This window comes from Bubalus kerabau, chromosome 5, assembly GCF_029407905.1.
Source record: "Bubalus kerabau isolate K-KA32 ecotype Philippines breed swamp buffalo chromosome 5, PCC_UOA_SB_1v2, whole genome shotgun sequence".
Lineage (NCBI taxonomy): Eukaryota > Metazoa > Chordata > Mammalia > Artiodactyla > Bovidae > Bubalus > Bubalus kerabau.
Window position 1 is genome coordinate 12634963 of NC_073628.1, and position 15113 is coordinate 12650075.

The 15113-nt window shown below is 44.3% G+C and overlaps 1 protein-coding gene across 1 annotated transcript; it reads left to right on the top strand.

Annotated features, from left to right (window-relative positions):
* The first annotated feature begins 870 nt into the window (after positions 1-870).
* On the top strand, positions 871-9897 carry LOC129653635 (pregnancy-associated glycoprotein 1-like). Its single transcript, XM_055583376.1, has 9 exons — positions 871-965; positions 2165-2315; positions 3282-3399; positions 3498-3616; positions 4809-5002; positions 5928-6044; positions 7740-7881; positions 7969-8067; positions 9748-9897. Exons 1-9 carry the CDS (start codon positions 898-900, stop codon positions 9895-9897), a joined length of 1158 nt encoding a protein of 385 aa, XP_055439351.1. The 5' UTR covers positions 871-897.
* The last annotated feature ends 5216 nt before the right edge of the window (positions 9898-15113 follow it).

The window sequence follows — 15113 nt, forward strand, 5'->3', positions numbered from 1 at the left end:
ATTTCTGGCATGGGAGAAGTGTAGGAAAGGCTGCTCCCAGTGGTAAGGCCTGTGCTGCCCAGATTCCAACATGGCCACCTAGTCCTAGTATCATATCTCCTGCCTCCTGGGGCCATGAGCTTATGAGAACTAGACTTCTAGCTCTCTTAAGATAAAGACTACTTTTGTCTTGATCAGCTTTGACTTTGAAGCCTTTAACCCAGAACCTAGCACACACTTCTTCCTTGTACAGTTGTTGGATGATATAACATATCTTGTGGATGCATATGACATTTCTTCCAATACTGAAACCATGCAATTGAAGTATTGCTCTGCCCTAAATCTTTGATGCAGACTGGCATCATAGGTGACCCTGATGTCTGCCAATAGACCCACTACCTTAAGCCAGTTGTATGTCCCTGGGCTGTCCCTGAAGTCTTCACTTTGCCATTTTTCAACTTATCCTCCTAGAAATTTCCTCTCCAATGAAGACAGCAATGCATATCTCATGAAGTGGCTAGGAAGATGACATGAAACCACGAATGCTTAGCATGGCCCCTAGTATCCATTTTCATGGTGTTCTTAGCAGTTTTTTTCTCCATGTAGGCAAGGTTCTCTGTCTTCTTAGATGTCCATGCAGATCAGTTTGATTTTCCAGCCAAGCTTCAAGGAAGAGATTACAGTTCAATTCTCTGTATTCTGAGAAGCTTCAAAGGCCACTGACCAGGGACTCTGATGAAGGTAAAGATTTAATCAAGAGCTTTGTGTGTTTTTTTTTTGTTTTTTTTTTTTTTTTTGTTTTGTTTTCAGATCTTTTAGTGGCCTAAAGGGGAAAACTCAGGTAGGTCAGAGCATATATAACTAGGGGCTCCTGGTCACCACTACATTCTAAGAACCCAAACTTCCCTGAGTACTTGGATGCAGGAAAGAAGCATGAAGTGGCTTGTGGTCCTCGGGCTTGTGGCCTTCTCAGAGTGCATAGTGAAGTAAGTATGGGGACTGTAAGTCACATCATATTTCTTTCTCAGATTTTTCTTTTCATCTGATTATTCTTCCACTGATCAGGTTTAGAAGGGAATGGAATATTTTCCTAAGAGTCTTAAAGCTCAAATCTTACTTATTGATAAGTAACTTGCTATAGAAACTGTGGATCCCAAGGTCTTGGTTGGGTTGCAAAAATCTTGCGGTCCAGTCATGTCAAGACCTATTGAAAATGCAACTCCTTGCAACTGTTCAGTGCACAGTCTATGCAGATGTAGATGTGGTCCTGTGGAATAGCACTTTCTACATTTTATTCAACATGTCCTCTTTTTTCCCTATCTACTTCAGTGTGTATATGCCTATGTCTGCATCTCTGTATCTCTGTCATTTATCTCTCCATCTCTTTGGAAGTCACTGGGAGTGCATTTCTCTTTGTGTTGCTTTCTTTTAACTTTTCATTTGACTCTTACTTCTTTCTCAAGCCTCTGAATTTCCCTTACTTTTTCCCTATATCTTGGATTCTTCTTTCAACTCTCTCTTCTCTTTCAACTTGGAGAAAGATACACTGTTTTATATACACTGTTTTATATCTGACAAGCAGTGTGACCACAGCCAACTCAGAAACCTCTTGCATTTCAAATTGCTCCCTTGTAAAAGAGGATGAGCCCCCCTTCTACCTCCTTCCTTGAGATTCTATGAGAAGGAATGAGTGAGATGGCAATAGCAATGCTAATGGCTGTCCTTGTTTGAACTGGAAGATCCCCTGGAGAAGGAAATGGCAATGCACTCCAGTATTCTTGCCTGGAAAATCCCATGGATGGAGGGGCCTAGTAGGCTACAGTCCATGTGGCCTCAAGAAGTCGGACGTGACTGAATGACTTCACTTTCACTTTCACTTTATATACATCACTTCACTTATCCCCAAGATATCCTATTTGGAGGGTTTGTATTGTTACATTCCACTGTTTTACCAAAGGGGAGACTGAGACACCACATGGTCATATGGCTTACCTAAGATTGCAGAACAGAACCTGTATTCAAATCTATGTCTTTGCCATGGTTATATGCATAAAATTCTGGTAATAATGTGCTTCATAAAAATGATTAGAAAATACACAGGGCCATTACAATGACAGTTATATCTTAACACTGACAGCTAATTGTAGCATCTTCTTTGTTTTCTTTGTCAAATGCTCGGTGAAAGAATACCTCTAAGGAGAGTGAAGACCATGAGAAAAACACCCAGTGGAAAAAACATGCTGAACAATTTCCTGAAGGAGCATGCTTACAGACTGTCCCAGATTTCTTTTCGTGGCTCAAATCTAACTAGTCACCCACTGAGAAACATCAAGGATGTGAGTATTTTGGGAGGATGGTGCTCCACAGTGCCCCCTGGTGCTCTAGCCTAGCACTGGGGCTTATCTGGAGGTGCCAGGTGGGATGATGTGGATGAGGTTCCTGCAGGAGGCAGAGACACTGGAAAACAGGGACCCCCAACCAGAGGAGAAGACACTCTTATCCTCAACTCTTGATCATTGTGACTGGGCCCAGCAATTACCAGGTGGCAGGTAAATATCCATTTCTGAGTCAAAGATGTATCATTTGTTTGAGGGCGATTGTTCCTTCTGAACTAAGTGAGCCACTCAGATACAGATGAAGAGTGAACCATCACTGATCAAAAGGTAGAACCAACTGCATAGCAACTGTGAATCCCCAGGCAGAGGAATTCAGTTTCCACAGACCCAAGAATGACAGCACTAAAAAGTTACTGAACCTGCATTCCGTGTATGGACATAAGAATCACTGTGGTTGCTGTTTTTAGATTAGGAAAAGGGCTTATTTTGTCTTCAAGAATGCCCATGTCAGCCTGAGAGGTAGGAAATGAGTAAATACATGTCAAATGAAAGGGTCACCTGTTTGGTGTTGATTGGATGTGGTCTGAGTTTGGAGGGAGTGGCTGGGGTTGATCAAGAAGGACCTCCTGGAGACACGGGTGCTAAGGCTGGGTTTGAAGAGACTACAGAGCTGCTCAAATTAAGGCACCAGGTGTCCAGCAGTCCTGGAGGCCCAGTGTTTATGCCTATGGGATTCCCATGCAGGAGGAACCACTTCAAAGCCTGGTCATAGAGTCAATATCCTGCATAAAATGTAGCACAGGAAAAAATATATAAAATGCAGATACCTCTGTGACCAAAGCCTGTGAGCTGAACAGTGGTTAGAAAGTGATTTTAAGAGATATGTGACACCTGGAGGGAGGCAGCAGTTAGGGAAATAGAGGGTAGCCAGTTCTGCACTAACCCACTCCCTCCTTCTCCCTATAGTTGCTCTACCTGGCTAATATCACCATTGGAACACCCCCTCAGGAGTTCCTGGTTTTCCTTGACACAGGCTCATCTGACTTGTGGGTGCCCTCTGACTTTTGCACCAGCCCAGCCTGTTGTGAGTACAGACACCCTATACCCGGACCATCCTTCACTTGTGCTGCTGCCCTGTTTCCATCCTTGGCACCTGATGACACTCATCTCTTGTGTCTACAGCTAAACACGTGAGATTCAGACATCTTCAGTCTTCCACCTTTCGGCTTACCAATAAGACCTTCAGCATAACCTATGGATCTGGGAGAATTAAAGGAGTTGTTGCTCATGACACAGTTCGGGTAACAGTGTAACATATGCTGAGCCAGGACTGGCTAGGGAGTGACCACTGCTTGCAAAACAGATGCAGGACCATCTGATAGGACCCTTCCTAGCCTAACTCCCATAGATATTGGCCATCTTATCCATAGGATCATGTCTCTGGGGAGGCAGTGCCCATGGTGACACACAAGCAGATTAGCTAATCCAGAGAGTGGTTTGAGGTGTGGACTTGCAGCTCCTCTGCCCATGAGCAGTTCAAGGTTCATTTTGCTGGGAGCGAGAAAAAAGGATAAAAGCACCCTCTTTTATATTCACACACTGTTCCAGGCACTTTCAGGTGATAACTGGTTTAATCTGCAACAATGCCACACAGCATTTACTCTGATTAGCTCATGAGACATATGAGGAAACTGAGGTTCAGACAGCAAGGTCCTTCCTGACGGTACACATGTGGTAAAAGGTGGAGTTAGGCTGGCTTTTCAGGACTGAATTTGCTGTGGGGTGTTTGCGGACAGGATAAAACTCATCTGAGGACCCTCCATGCAGTCAATGTCTTCAGGTATCCAGAGTGGGAAACTGGTGGCCTGAGAAGTCAAGGGGTCTGATAAATGATTTCTCACTCTAGAGGACCTTTGAGAGTCTATAAAACCTATGGCCTGCCTCCCCCAAAATACTTGAGTGGTTCTGCTCTCTCTTTTCTCTCTCATACACACTCAGATAAATATATACATATCCCCAAAAGTGATTTCTGCAGGCAGTAATTTCATAGAAGCCTGTAAGAAACATTGTGTTTTCAGCTTCTGTCTTCCTGGACAGATGCAGAATCCACAGTACATTACAGAGAATGCAGTCCATTCCTGTTCTTAGGTCACAGTGATGCAAAAGAGAAGGGTATCTTGCTCTCGATTGTTTTGTCCATAAGATGGCACCAATGGGACCTGGCGTGACTCTTGGTTGCCCCAACTGTACAAAAGCCACGAGGCCAAAATTACTCACTCAAGTGGCATTTTTCAGAGGGGCAGATGTTATAAAATTCACAGCCTCTCTCAAATGGAACCCAAATTCCCCTCCCAGCTTGATCTCACTGTCTGTCTGGCACTGAAGACAGAGCCCAGCCTCAATTCTTCTCTGAGGATCTAATGGCAATGCATCCCAGCCCAGTCCTAGCCCCACTTCATGTATCTGTAAGTGGGAACACTCTTTTTCCCACAGATTGGGGACCTTGTAAGCACTGACCAGCCATTCAGTCTAAGCATGGCAGAATACGGGCTTGAGCATATACCTTTTGATGGCATCTTGGGCTTGAATTACCCCAGCGTATCTTCTTCTGGAGCAATCCCCATCTTTGACAAGCTGAAGAATCAAGGTGCCATTTCTGAGCCTGTTTTTGCCTTCTACTTGAGCAAGTAAGTGTGAGATGGACAATCCCTTTCACCAAATGAGCTGTAGGATGCTTTCAGTTACACAAAAATTATAGAACACTAGATAAAGAAGTATCCTGAGAGATAATCTAACCCAGGATAACTATGGACCCAGGACCCTACCTGGCTTCACCCCTGGCTTTTAGAAATAAAAGTTTATTGGAACACAAGCCTACTCCTGGGCTCAAGACCAGTAACTTGGTCTAGCAGGGTGAGTGAGGAGGAAGGCTAATGGAAGGCAACAGGAAACAAGTTGAAGGAAAAGGCATTAGGATTTGCTTATGAATTTTAGAAGGACGAAAGGAGAAGGATGGTGGATATCTTTCCTTCCTCATTAGCATTTCACTGGGAGCCCAGGACCAGCTACCCGATTTGTAGGAGCCAATGAGAAACGAAAGTGTGGGACACAAAAGTGTGGGACCCCTTGTTCAAGAAATATGAGGCATTTCAAGACAGGGAGAGCAGAGGTTGGGTCTCTTCTGAGTTTGGGGCCCTTTAGAAAGTAGAGATCACAGGCCATTGGAGCCAATGCTGAGTGACCTGAACACATACCCTTAGAACTCCCAGGCCTGATTTTCCTGAAAAAATGACAAGGTGGACAAGGGGAAAGCCAAAACACTTCAGCACCGTGTCCTCTGAGGGTGTCTGAGCACTCAGGTCGCTGGAGGTCCAGGGCGTCTTCAGAAGACAGAGTGGGTGGAGCCCAGCCAAGTGATTCACTTTTTAACCTCCTCTGTGCCACTCATTAGCCAGTAACAGACTTCAGTCTGGATCTCAATCTCTCCTAGACTCGATTTCTGCATCTGTACATGGGGACCTTATTAGGGCCTTGATGGGTGGACAAGCACAGCTCTCAGACAGTGCTGTTGTTACTGTCCTCCAAGGATCGCCCCTTCTCTTCTCTCTACAGAGATGAGCAGGAGGGCAGTGTGGTGATGTTTGGTGGGGTGGACCACCGCTATTACAAGGGAAAGCTCAACTGGGTACCATTGATCCAAGCGGAAAACTGGATTATACACATGGACAGGTAAGCCTCTCCTTCTGAGGGTCAGCCCAAGTGATGCTCCCACTACTGTACATGGACACAGGCAGACACACATAAATGCATTCTCAGACACACAGTCACACAGATATATACACCACCCACAATGACACAGTCAGACACACAGAAACATGGAAACACACAAGCAGACACATAAAAACATACACAGCAACACATAAAATCATGCATAGCTAGTCACAGACACACAAGCACACACAAAGAAACATGAAAACACACATACAAACAAACACACAAGCACAGAGATACACAAACAACCCGCGGGTTCATAATCCCCAGGCCTTCTGAGCATGGCTCAGATCAGGGTCCTAAAAGGCACCAGAGAGGTCTGTGTAGCTGGGAGAAGGCTGCACCCACTGCCCTTTGAGGTGGGGAGCATGGTTAGAGGACTCTACAGTGTGGTGAACAGAGGATCAGGGAGAATATCTCCAGCCTGAACAGAGTTATGGTAAGATGACCGACTGTCCAGGGCTACCTAGGACATAGGAAATTCTCAGTACAGATCCATTCTCAGTACAGATAAATGTCAGTTAAAAAACAGGGACAGTGCTGAGAAAATGGGGAAAATTGGTCTTCTTAGGGAGCAGCTACCCAGCAGTGGAGAGAGGTTGCCTGCCGTCTTAAGACGTGAAAGTAACTAATAGAAAAGACATATCAAGTTCTTGGGCACACAGTGGGACAAGGGCTATTACAGAGGATCAGAAAGGTGGGATCCAGGAGTGACCTGAGGACAAGAGGCATAATTGATAGGATTCTGTGTGATACCCTCAGACAAAAGTTGACCCGTCCTTTGGAGTTACTATGGGCTAGTCATGTATTTCCTGGCCAGGATCTCAGGGTCTGAGCTGCTTGTAGGAGCAGTGCTGGGAGACACCCTCTCCCAGAGGAGCCCCTCTCTGCCCCTACTATGAGAATGTGCTGCCCCTATGAATCTCCATCTTCACTCTGTGTGCAACCCGTTATTTGTTCCCCACCAGATACAGCTCTCTAGAAGTTACTTACTGTTTTCTAAGTTTTCATTCACTCATTGAACAGACAAGCATTGGACATCCACTATGTGACAGGCACTTTAAGGAGGAAAGGAGAATAAAACTCGCCCTCACATCTAAGAAGGCAGATGTACATGAAGTGACACGCCCACATAGTGAATTGTGACTTTGGTACATGCTAGACATGAGGAGGAGAAGGCACTGACAACTCACTCCAGTACTCTTGCCTGGACAATCCCAGGGATGGCAGAGCCTGGTGGACTGCCCTCTATGAGGTTGCACAGAGTCGGATATGACTGAAGTGAGTTAGCAGCAGTAGCAGCAGCAGACATGAGGAAGGGTCTACAGAGAGTGACTAAGACAGGAGACTCATAAACACCAGGGCAAAGGCTTCCCGAAAGCAATAAAATTAAGCTAGAATCTGGAAGATGAGAAGAAATTTCCTAGTCAAAGTGCAGTGATCTTCTAGGAAAGAAGACCAACTTGTGTCAAGGTACAAAAGTTCCTGGTGTATTCAAGTACTACATTCAAGGATGTCAGGAAAGGTACTGTGTTGATAGCAAAGAAAAAGATGGTGAGAGACGAAGGGCTGTTTAGGAGACAGTCGGGAAGGGGACAACTCTGGGGAGGCTCAGAATGACCTTGTTGCCCACTTTCTTCCTTTGTCTCTCAGCATCTCCATTGAAAGAAAGGTTATTGCTTGTTCTGGAGGCTGCATGGCCTTTGTTGACATCGGGACAGCATTCATCGAAGGCCCAAAACCACTGGTCGATAACATGCAGAAGCTCATCGGGGCCAAGCCATCGCGTTCCAAGGTGAAGGGTCATGCCCCAGGGTCACTCCCAGTCTCTATACACAATAAGGATCACCAGGGCCAACCTCTTACCCTGTCTCTCTAACAGCACTATGTTTCATGTTCTGCGGTCAATACACTGCCCTCTATTACCTTCACCATCAACGGCATCAACTACCCAGTGCCAGGTCAAGCCTACATCCTCAAGGTGAGGGGACAATACTGAGGGTTGGTTCTCAAACTGGAGCTTGCAGGAAACTCTGGGCTACTGCTGGGAGGAGGGCGCCCTCTGGAGGTGATGACAAACCATTGCAGATGCTGCTGAGCCCTGTGGCTGGGCCAGTGACTCCCACAAAACCAAACATTTGAAAGTAAAGGGCCATTTGGGACACTGATCTTCCTGAAATAAATGTGGAGATGCCACACCATATGGCATGGTGGGAGTCAGGGAGAGGGGAACACTGAGGTCCTCAGTCCTCAAAGAGCTTCAACTCAATCTGAACCCTTAGTTGAATGAACATGAAATTCAGCACTAGCAGTCCCTGAAATAGGCCATGTTACAAGGAGAATGGCTGGGGACAGTCCCAGTGTGATGTCCCAGCATAAGTTAACAGGCTCCCTTCCCTTCTCAGAGTTTTCCTGGTTTGGATGATAAATTACATGGTCAGGCTAGTTCTTGCCCGTATCTTCCCCTTGCTCCGGCCAGGTGCCTCCTTTGTGAGTTGGGGTACCCAACCCCTCTGCGGAGGTTGGATGCTAATGTAAATAAAGGGTAAACAGTGACTGCTCAGCCCCAGCACAGGGTGGAGCCATCATGTCAGCGCCAAGTGGGAGTTCAGAGCAGGCTGATGGGCTCAAAGAAGGCTTTAAGGAAGAGAGGGAATTTCAGGAATTGTAAAACCACAAACTCATTGAGCCATATGGAGGGTTGCTTGATTCTAAGCAAAACTGCACTGGATTCCATGCAAATGGCATCTCAAGATGATCTGCACTGGGGCACTGAGGACTTACTAGGGGAGATGAGGGCTATGGAATGACCAGTGGGAATGGGGAACAAGAGTACTTTACCCAACCAAGCCTGGAGTGGCCACAGAGGGTGAGTGTGGACTGAAGGAGGCTTTACAGAGTTCCTGAGTTAAAGTTTCAAGAAATTGTTGTGGGTTCTGCTCTATTTAAGAGGGATAACCATCAACAAGTTGCTGTGTAGCACAGGGAAGTCCGCTCAGTTATATGACAGCCTGGATGTGAGGGGTGTCTTTGGGATAGGATACCTGGATACATACGGATGAGTCCCTTTACTGTCAACCTGAAACTCAGAATATTGTTAATCAGCTATACTCCAATACAAAGTAAAGTTTTTAAATAAAGGACAGATTGTGGGGATGTAGGAGGAGAACCAGCATTCCCTTCAGAGAAAACAAGGAGCAAGAGTCAGAAGGAAAGAAACAGGGAATGAGGAGATCTAGGGACACACTTGTTCTTTTCAAAAAAATTATATTGAAATGTGGCTAATCTTCATTGTGGCATTAAGTTCTGCTGCACAGCAATGTGACTCAGTAATAGACATAAAATATATATTTTCTTATTCTTTTTCATGTGATTTATCACTGAATGTTGAAAATAATTTCTTGTGCTCTACAGTAGGACTTTGTTGCTTTTCATTCCTCTGTTTCCCAACTACCACTCCTCCCCTACCCCCACCCTTCCTCATGGCAACCTCATGTCTTGGATCTCTTTGGTTGATGAACTCTCATATCCCCTGCTGCTGAGAAAACCCCTTGATACTTACCAAAAGAGGGAAATAAAACAAAGAATTGTGCTGGGTATGGATATTGAGGGGAGTCACCAAGGGCTCATGCTGACTGGTGTGTATCTCTGATTCCCCCAGGATTCTAGAGGCCGCTGCTATAGCACCTTTAAAGAGATCCCATTGAGTCCAACTATAGAGTTCTGGATGCTGGGTGACGTCTTCATGAGGCTGTATTTCTCAGTCTTTGATCGAGGAAATGACAGGATTGGCCTGGCACGGGCAGTGTAAATGCTGGGAGTGGTTCAGGAATCAATAAGGCTGCTCCTAACACACACTCACTCACACTTGGGCACTGCTGCCCAGGATGCTGGTGAACTGTGTTTGGTGGTCTGCACACCCTATTCTCAGTAAAGAATAAAGGGTCTCACTCTTAATGGCGCTGAAACAAATGGTTGCCTCTGTTTGTGTCTGGGAGTGAAGGATCTAGAACCAAGTCTGAATCAAAATTGAGAGAAGCCCTACTCCACCTGCCTTCAAGGAAAAGGGAGACTCATTGAAATGATCCTGGGAATCCAGGACACAAGAATCAGAGCAAATAAAAAGATCTCTGTGACTGGACCCAAGAAATCAGAAGTCATCAGTTCTCTCTTTCTCTCCCTTGGCCTTTCCCTTCCCTCTTCTTTGATGGTCTTAACTGACAACTTTCTTCCTTAAGGCTTCTACACCTAGTGAGGGAGTTCAAGCTACATTCCCTAGGGTTTTATATCCTGAAGGCCTCTTCTAGTAAATAAAGAAGCTGGGAGCCATTAGAGTTCAAGGGTATTCTCAGAATGATAAACCTCAGTTCACATGTACAGCCCGAGATCAGCCATCCTGGCAGGGCCATGGGTTCCTATGATTGGATTTACATGGTCATTGGCTCTGACACAGCAGCACACATGATTGTCAATTTCTTCCAGAACTACATGACTGAAGCTGGGGAGAGGCAGCCCCAAGGATAGCGACAGGCAGATGGTGTAGGCCATGGAAATTTGTGATGACCCACCAACTCCACCACCTCCTCATTCAGAGGAATTATAAGGGGCAATGAAATAGACTCTCTTCATCCCATCTCAGATGATCTTATCACTGGACTTCTCCTCCAGGGGATTTTGGGTGAGGTACTTCATGCAGAGCTGGTTCCCTCTTGTTCCCACACCTCAGTCACAAGCTCTCTGCCACATATGCCTGCTCTGTCCTTTCCTGGCCTACTTGGTAAGTGGTGGCCTCAGTAGATCCCTGAGCCATCTCCCTCCTCCAGGGCCCAGAATGTCCCTTCCTTGGTCTCCAATGCTGCTGGGGAGAATGCAATGCATGTATCCATGGGTACACAGAGCCTTCTGCTTTTCTGAGCTTCTCCATGGGTGAGGCTACAAACTGTTTGCCTGGAGCTGCCATGGTCAGGCACTTTTGCAGTGGAAACATCTGTTCTTTACACCTGGAGGCCCTCAGTAGATGCCTCAGCTAAGACAGCAAGGGTCAGAGGTTGATTTCCTTTCAGATTGACTGGTTTGATCTCCTCGTTGTATAAGGGACTCTCAAGAATCTTCTCAAGCACCGCAGTTCAAAAGCTCAATTCTTTGACATTCACCCTTTTGTATGGTCAAGATCTCACATCTGTACATGATTCCTGGAAAACCATAGCTGTGACACTACAGATCTCTGTAGCAAAATGAGTCTCTGCTTTTTAATACACTGTTCAGGTTTTTCATAGCCTTTCTTCCTTCCAAGGAGCAAGTGTCTTTTAATTTTGTGGCTGCAGTCAAGGTCCATAGTGATTATGGAGCCCAAGAAAATAAAATCTGCCACTGTTTCCAAGTCTCCCTCATCTATATGTCATGAAGTGGTGGGACTGGATGCCATGAATTTTGAGTATCTTTTGGTGAATGGTTTTTTGAATGTTGAGTTTTACACCAGCTTTTTGCATCTTCTCTCCTTATCAATTGGTCTTTAGTTCTTTGCTTTCTGCTATTAGGCTGGTGTCATCTTCATTCTGTAGATGGTGATATTTCTCCCAGCAATCTTGATTCCATTTGGGATTTATGCAGTCCAGCATATCGAATGATCTTTCCTACATACAAGTTCAATAACCAGAGTGACAATGTATACATTGTCATGCTCATTTCCCAATTTTAAATCTTTTAGTTGTTCTATGTCTGATTCTAACTGCCACTTTTTGACCTACATACACACTTTTGGAGACAGGTAAGGTGATCTGCTACTCCCAGTCTCTTAAGAATTTTCCACAGTTTGTTGTGGTCCATACAGTGAAAGGCTTTAGCATAGTCAGTGAAGCAGATGTAGATGTTTTTCTGTAATCCACTTGGTTTCTCTATCATCCAATGGATGTTGGCAATTTGACCTCTGGTTCCTCAAACCAGTTTGTACATCTGAAAGTTCTCAGTTCATGTACAGTGAAGCTTAGCTTGAAGGATTTTGAGGATTACCTTGCTAGCAAGTGAGATGAGCACAATTGCATGATAGGTTGAACATTCTTTGCAGTTGCCTTTCTTTTGGATTGGAATGAAACTGAGCTTTCTAGCACTGTGGCCACTGCTGAGTTTTCCAAATTTGCTGCCATATTGAATTCAGCACTGTTACAGCCTCATTCTTTAGGATGTTTTAAACAGATCAGCTGAAATTCCATCACCTACACTAGCTTTGCTTGTAGTGATGCTTCCTAAGGCCCACTTGACTTTATGCTCTAGGATATCTGGCTTTACATAAGTGACTCCAACATCTTCTATATCCAGGTCATTATGAACATTTTTGTATAGTTTTTCTGTGCATTCTTGTTCAGTTCAATGAAGTCACTCAGTCGTGTCCGACTCTTTGCAACCCCGTGAATCACAGCACTCCAGGCCTCCCTGTCCATCACCAACTCCCGGAGTTCACCCAGACTCACGTTCATCGAGTCAGTGATGTCATCCAACCATCTCATCCTCTGTCATCCCCTTCTCCTCCTGCCCCCAATCCCTCCCAGCATCAGAGTCTTTTCCAATGAGTCAACCCTTCACATGAGGTGGCCAAAGAACTGGAGTTTCAGCTTCAGCATTATTGCTTCCAAAGAGATCCCAGGACTGATATCCTTCAGAATGGACTGGTTGGATCTCCTTGCAGTCCAAGGGACTCTCAAGAGTCTTCTCCAACCCACAGTTCAAAAGCATCAACTCTTCAGCGCTCAGCCTTCTTCACAGTCCAACTCTCACATTCATACATGACCACAGGAAAAACCATAGCCTTGACTAGACGAACTTTTGTTGGCAAAGTAATGTCTCTGCTTTTGAATATGCTATCTAGGTTGGTCATAACTTTCCTTCCAAGGAGTAAGCATCTTTTAATTTCATGGCTGCATTCACCATCTGCAGTGATTTTGGAGCCCAGAAAAATAAAGTCTGACACTGTTTCCACTGTTTCCCCATCTATTTCACATGAAGTGATAGAACCGGATGCCATGATCTTCATTTTCTGAATGTTGACCTTAAAGCCAACTTTCTCACTCTCCACTTTCACTTTCATTAAGAGGCTCTTTAGTTCCTCTTCACTTTCTGCCATAAGGGTGGTGTCATCTGCATATCTGAGGTATTGATATTTCTCCCGGCAATCTTGCTTCCAGCTTGTGTTTCTTCCAGTCCAGCATTTCTCATGATGTACTCTGCATATAATTTAAATAAGCAGCATGACAATATACAGCCTTGATGTACTACTTTTCCTATTTGGATCCAGTCTGTTGTTACATGTCCAGTTCTAACTGTTGCTTCCTGACCTGCATAAAAAATTTCACAAGAGGCGGGTCAGGTGATCTGGTATTCCCATCTCTTTCAGAATTTTCTACAGTTGATTGTGATCCACACAGTCAAAGGCTTTGGCATAGTCAATAAAGCAGAAATAGATGTTATTCTGGAACTCTCTTGCTTTTCCCATGATCCAGCGGATGTTGGCAATTTGATCTCTGGTTCCTCTGCCTTTTCTAAAACCAGCTTGAACATCAGAAAGTTCACAGCTCACATATTGCTGAATCTTGGATTGGAGAATTTTGAGCATTACTTTACTAACAAGTGAGATGAGTGTAATTGTGTGGTAGTTTGAGCATTCTTTGGCATTTCCTTTCTTTGGGATTGGAATGAAAAACTGATCTTTTCCAGTCCTTTGGCCACTGCTGAGTTTTCCAAATTTCCTGGCATATTGAGTGCAGCACTTTCACAGCATCATCTTTCAGGATTTGAAAGAGCTCAACTGGAATTCCATCACCCCCCACTAGCTTTGTTCGTAGTGATGCTTTCTAAGGCCCACTTGACTTCACATTCCAGGATGTCTGGCTCTAGGTCAGTGATCACACCATTGTGATTATCTGGGTCATGAAGATCTTTTTTGTACAGTTCTTCTATGCATTCTTGTTACCTCTTCTTAATCTCATCTGCTTCTATTAGGTCTTTGACTTTTCTCTCCTTTATTGTGCCCATCTTTGGATGAAGTATTCCTATGGTATCTCCAATTTTCCTGAAGATATCTATATTCTTTACAATTTATTATTTTCCTTTAATTCTTGTACCTTTCATTTATGAGGACTTTCTTATCTCTTCTTGCTATTCTCTGGAAGTCTGCATTTCATTGAGTATATCTTTCCCTTTCTTGTTTGCTCTTCATTTGTCTTCTTTTCTCAGCTGTTTTCAAGACCTCCTCAGGCAACTGCTTTGCCTTCTCACATTTGTTTTTCTTGGGGATGGTTTTGGCCACCACTTCCCATACAATGTTACACTCCATCCATAGTTCTTCAGGCTATCAGACCTAATCCCTTGTATCTATTTTTCATCTCCACTGTATAATCATAAGGGATTTGATTTAGGTCATAGCTTAATGGTCTAGTGGTTTTCCTTACTTTCTTCAATTGAAGCCTGAATATTGCTTGCTTCTGCCTAAGCAATAGTGCTAGATGACCACCCACGACTCCCTGTCGGTATGGAACAAAAAAACACAATTTGAGAACTATACAGTGAAAGTCAGAAATAGATTTAAGGGACTAGGTCTGATAGATAGAGTGCCTGATGAACTATGGATGGAGGTTCATGACATTGTACAGAAGACAGGAATCAAGACCATCCCCATGGAAAGTGTAAAATGGCAAAATGGCTGTCTGAGAGACCTTACAAATATCTGTGAAAAAAAGAGAAACAAAAAGCAAAGGATAAAAGGAAAGACATAAGCATCTGAATGCAGAGTTCCAAAGAATAGCAAGAAGAGATAAGAAAACCTTCCTCAGTGATCAATGCAAATAATAGAGGAAAACAACAGAATGGGAAAGACTAGAGATCTCTTCAAGAAAATTAGAGATACCAAAGGAACATTTCATGCAAAGATGGGCTCGATAAAGGACAGAGAAGGTATGGACCTAACAGAAGCAATAGATTAAAAAAAAAAAAAAAAAAGGTGGCAAGTATACACAGAAGAACTGTACAAAGAAGAGT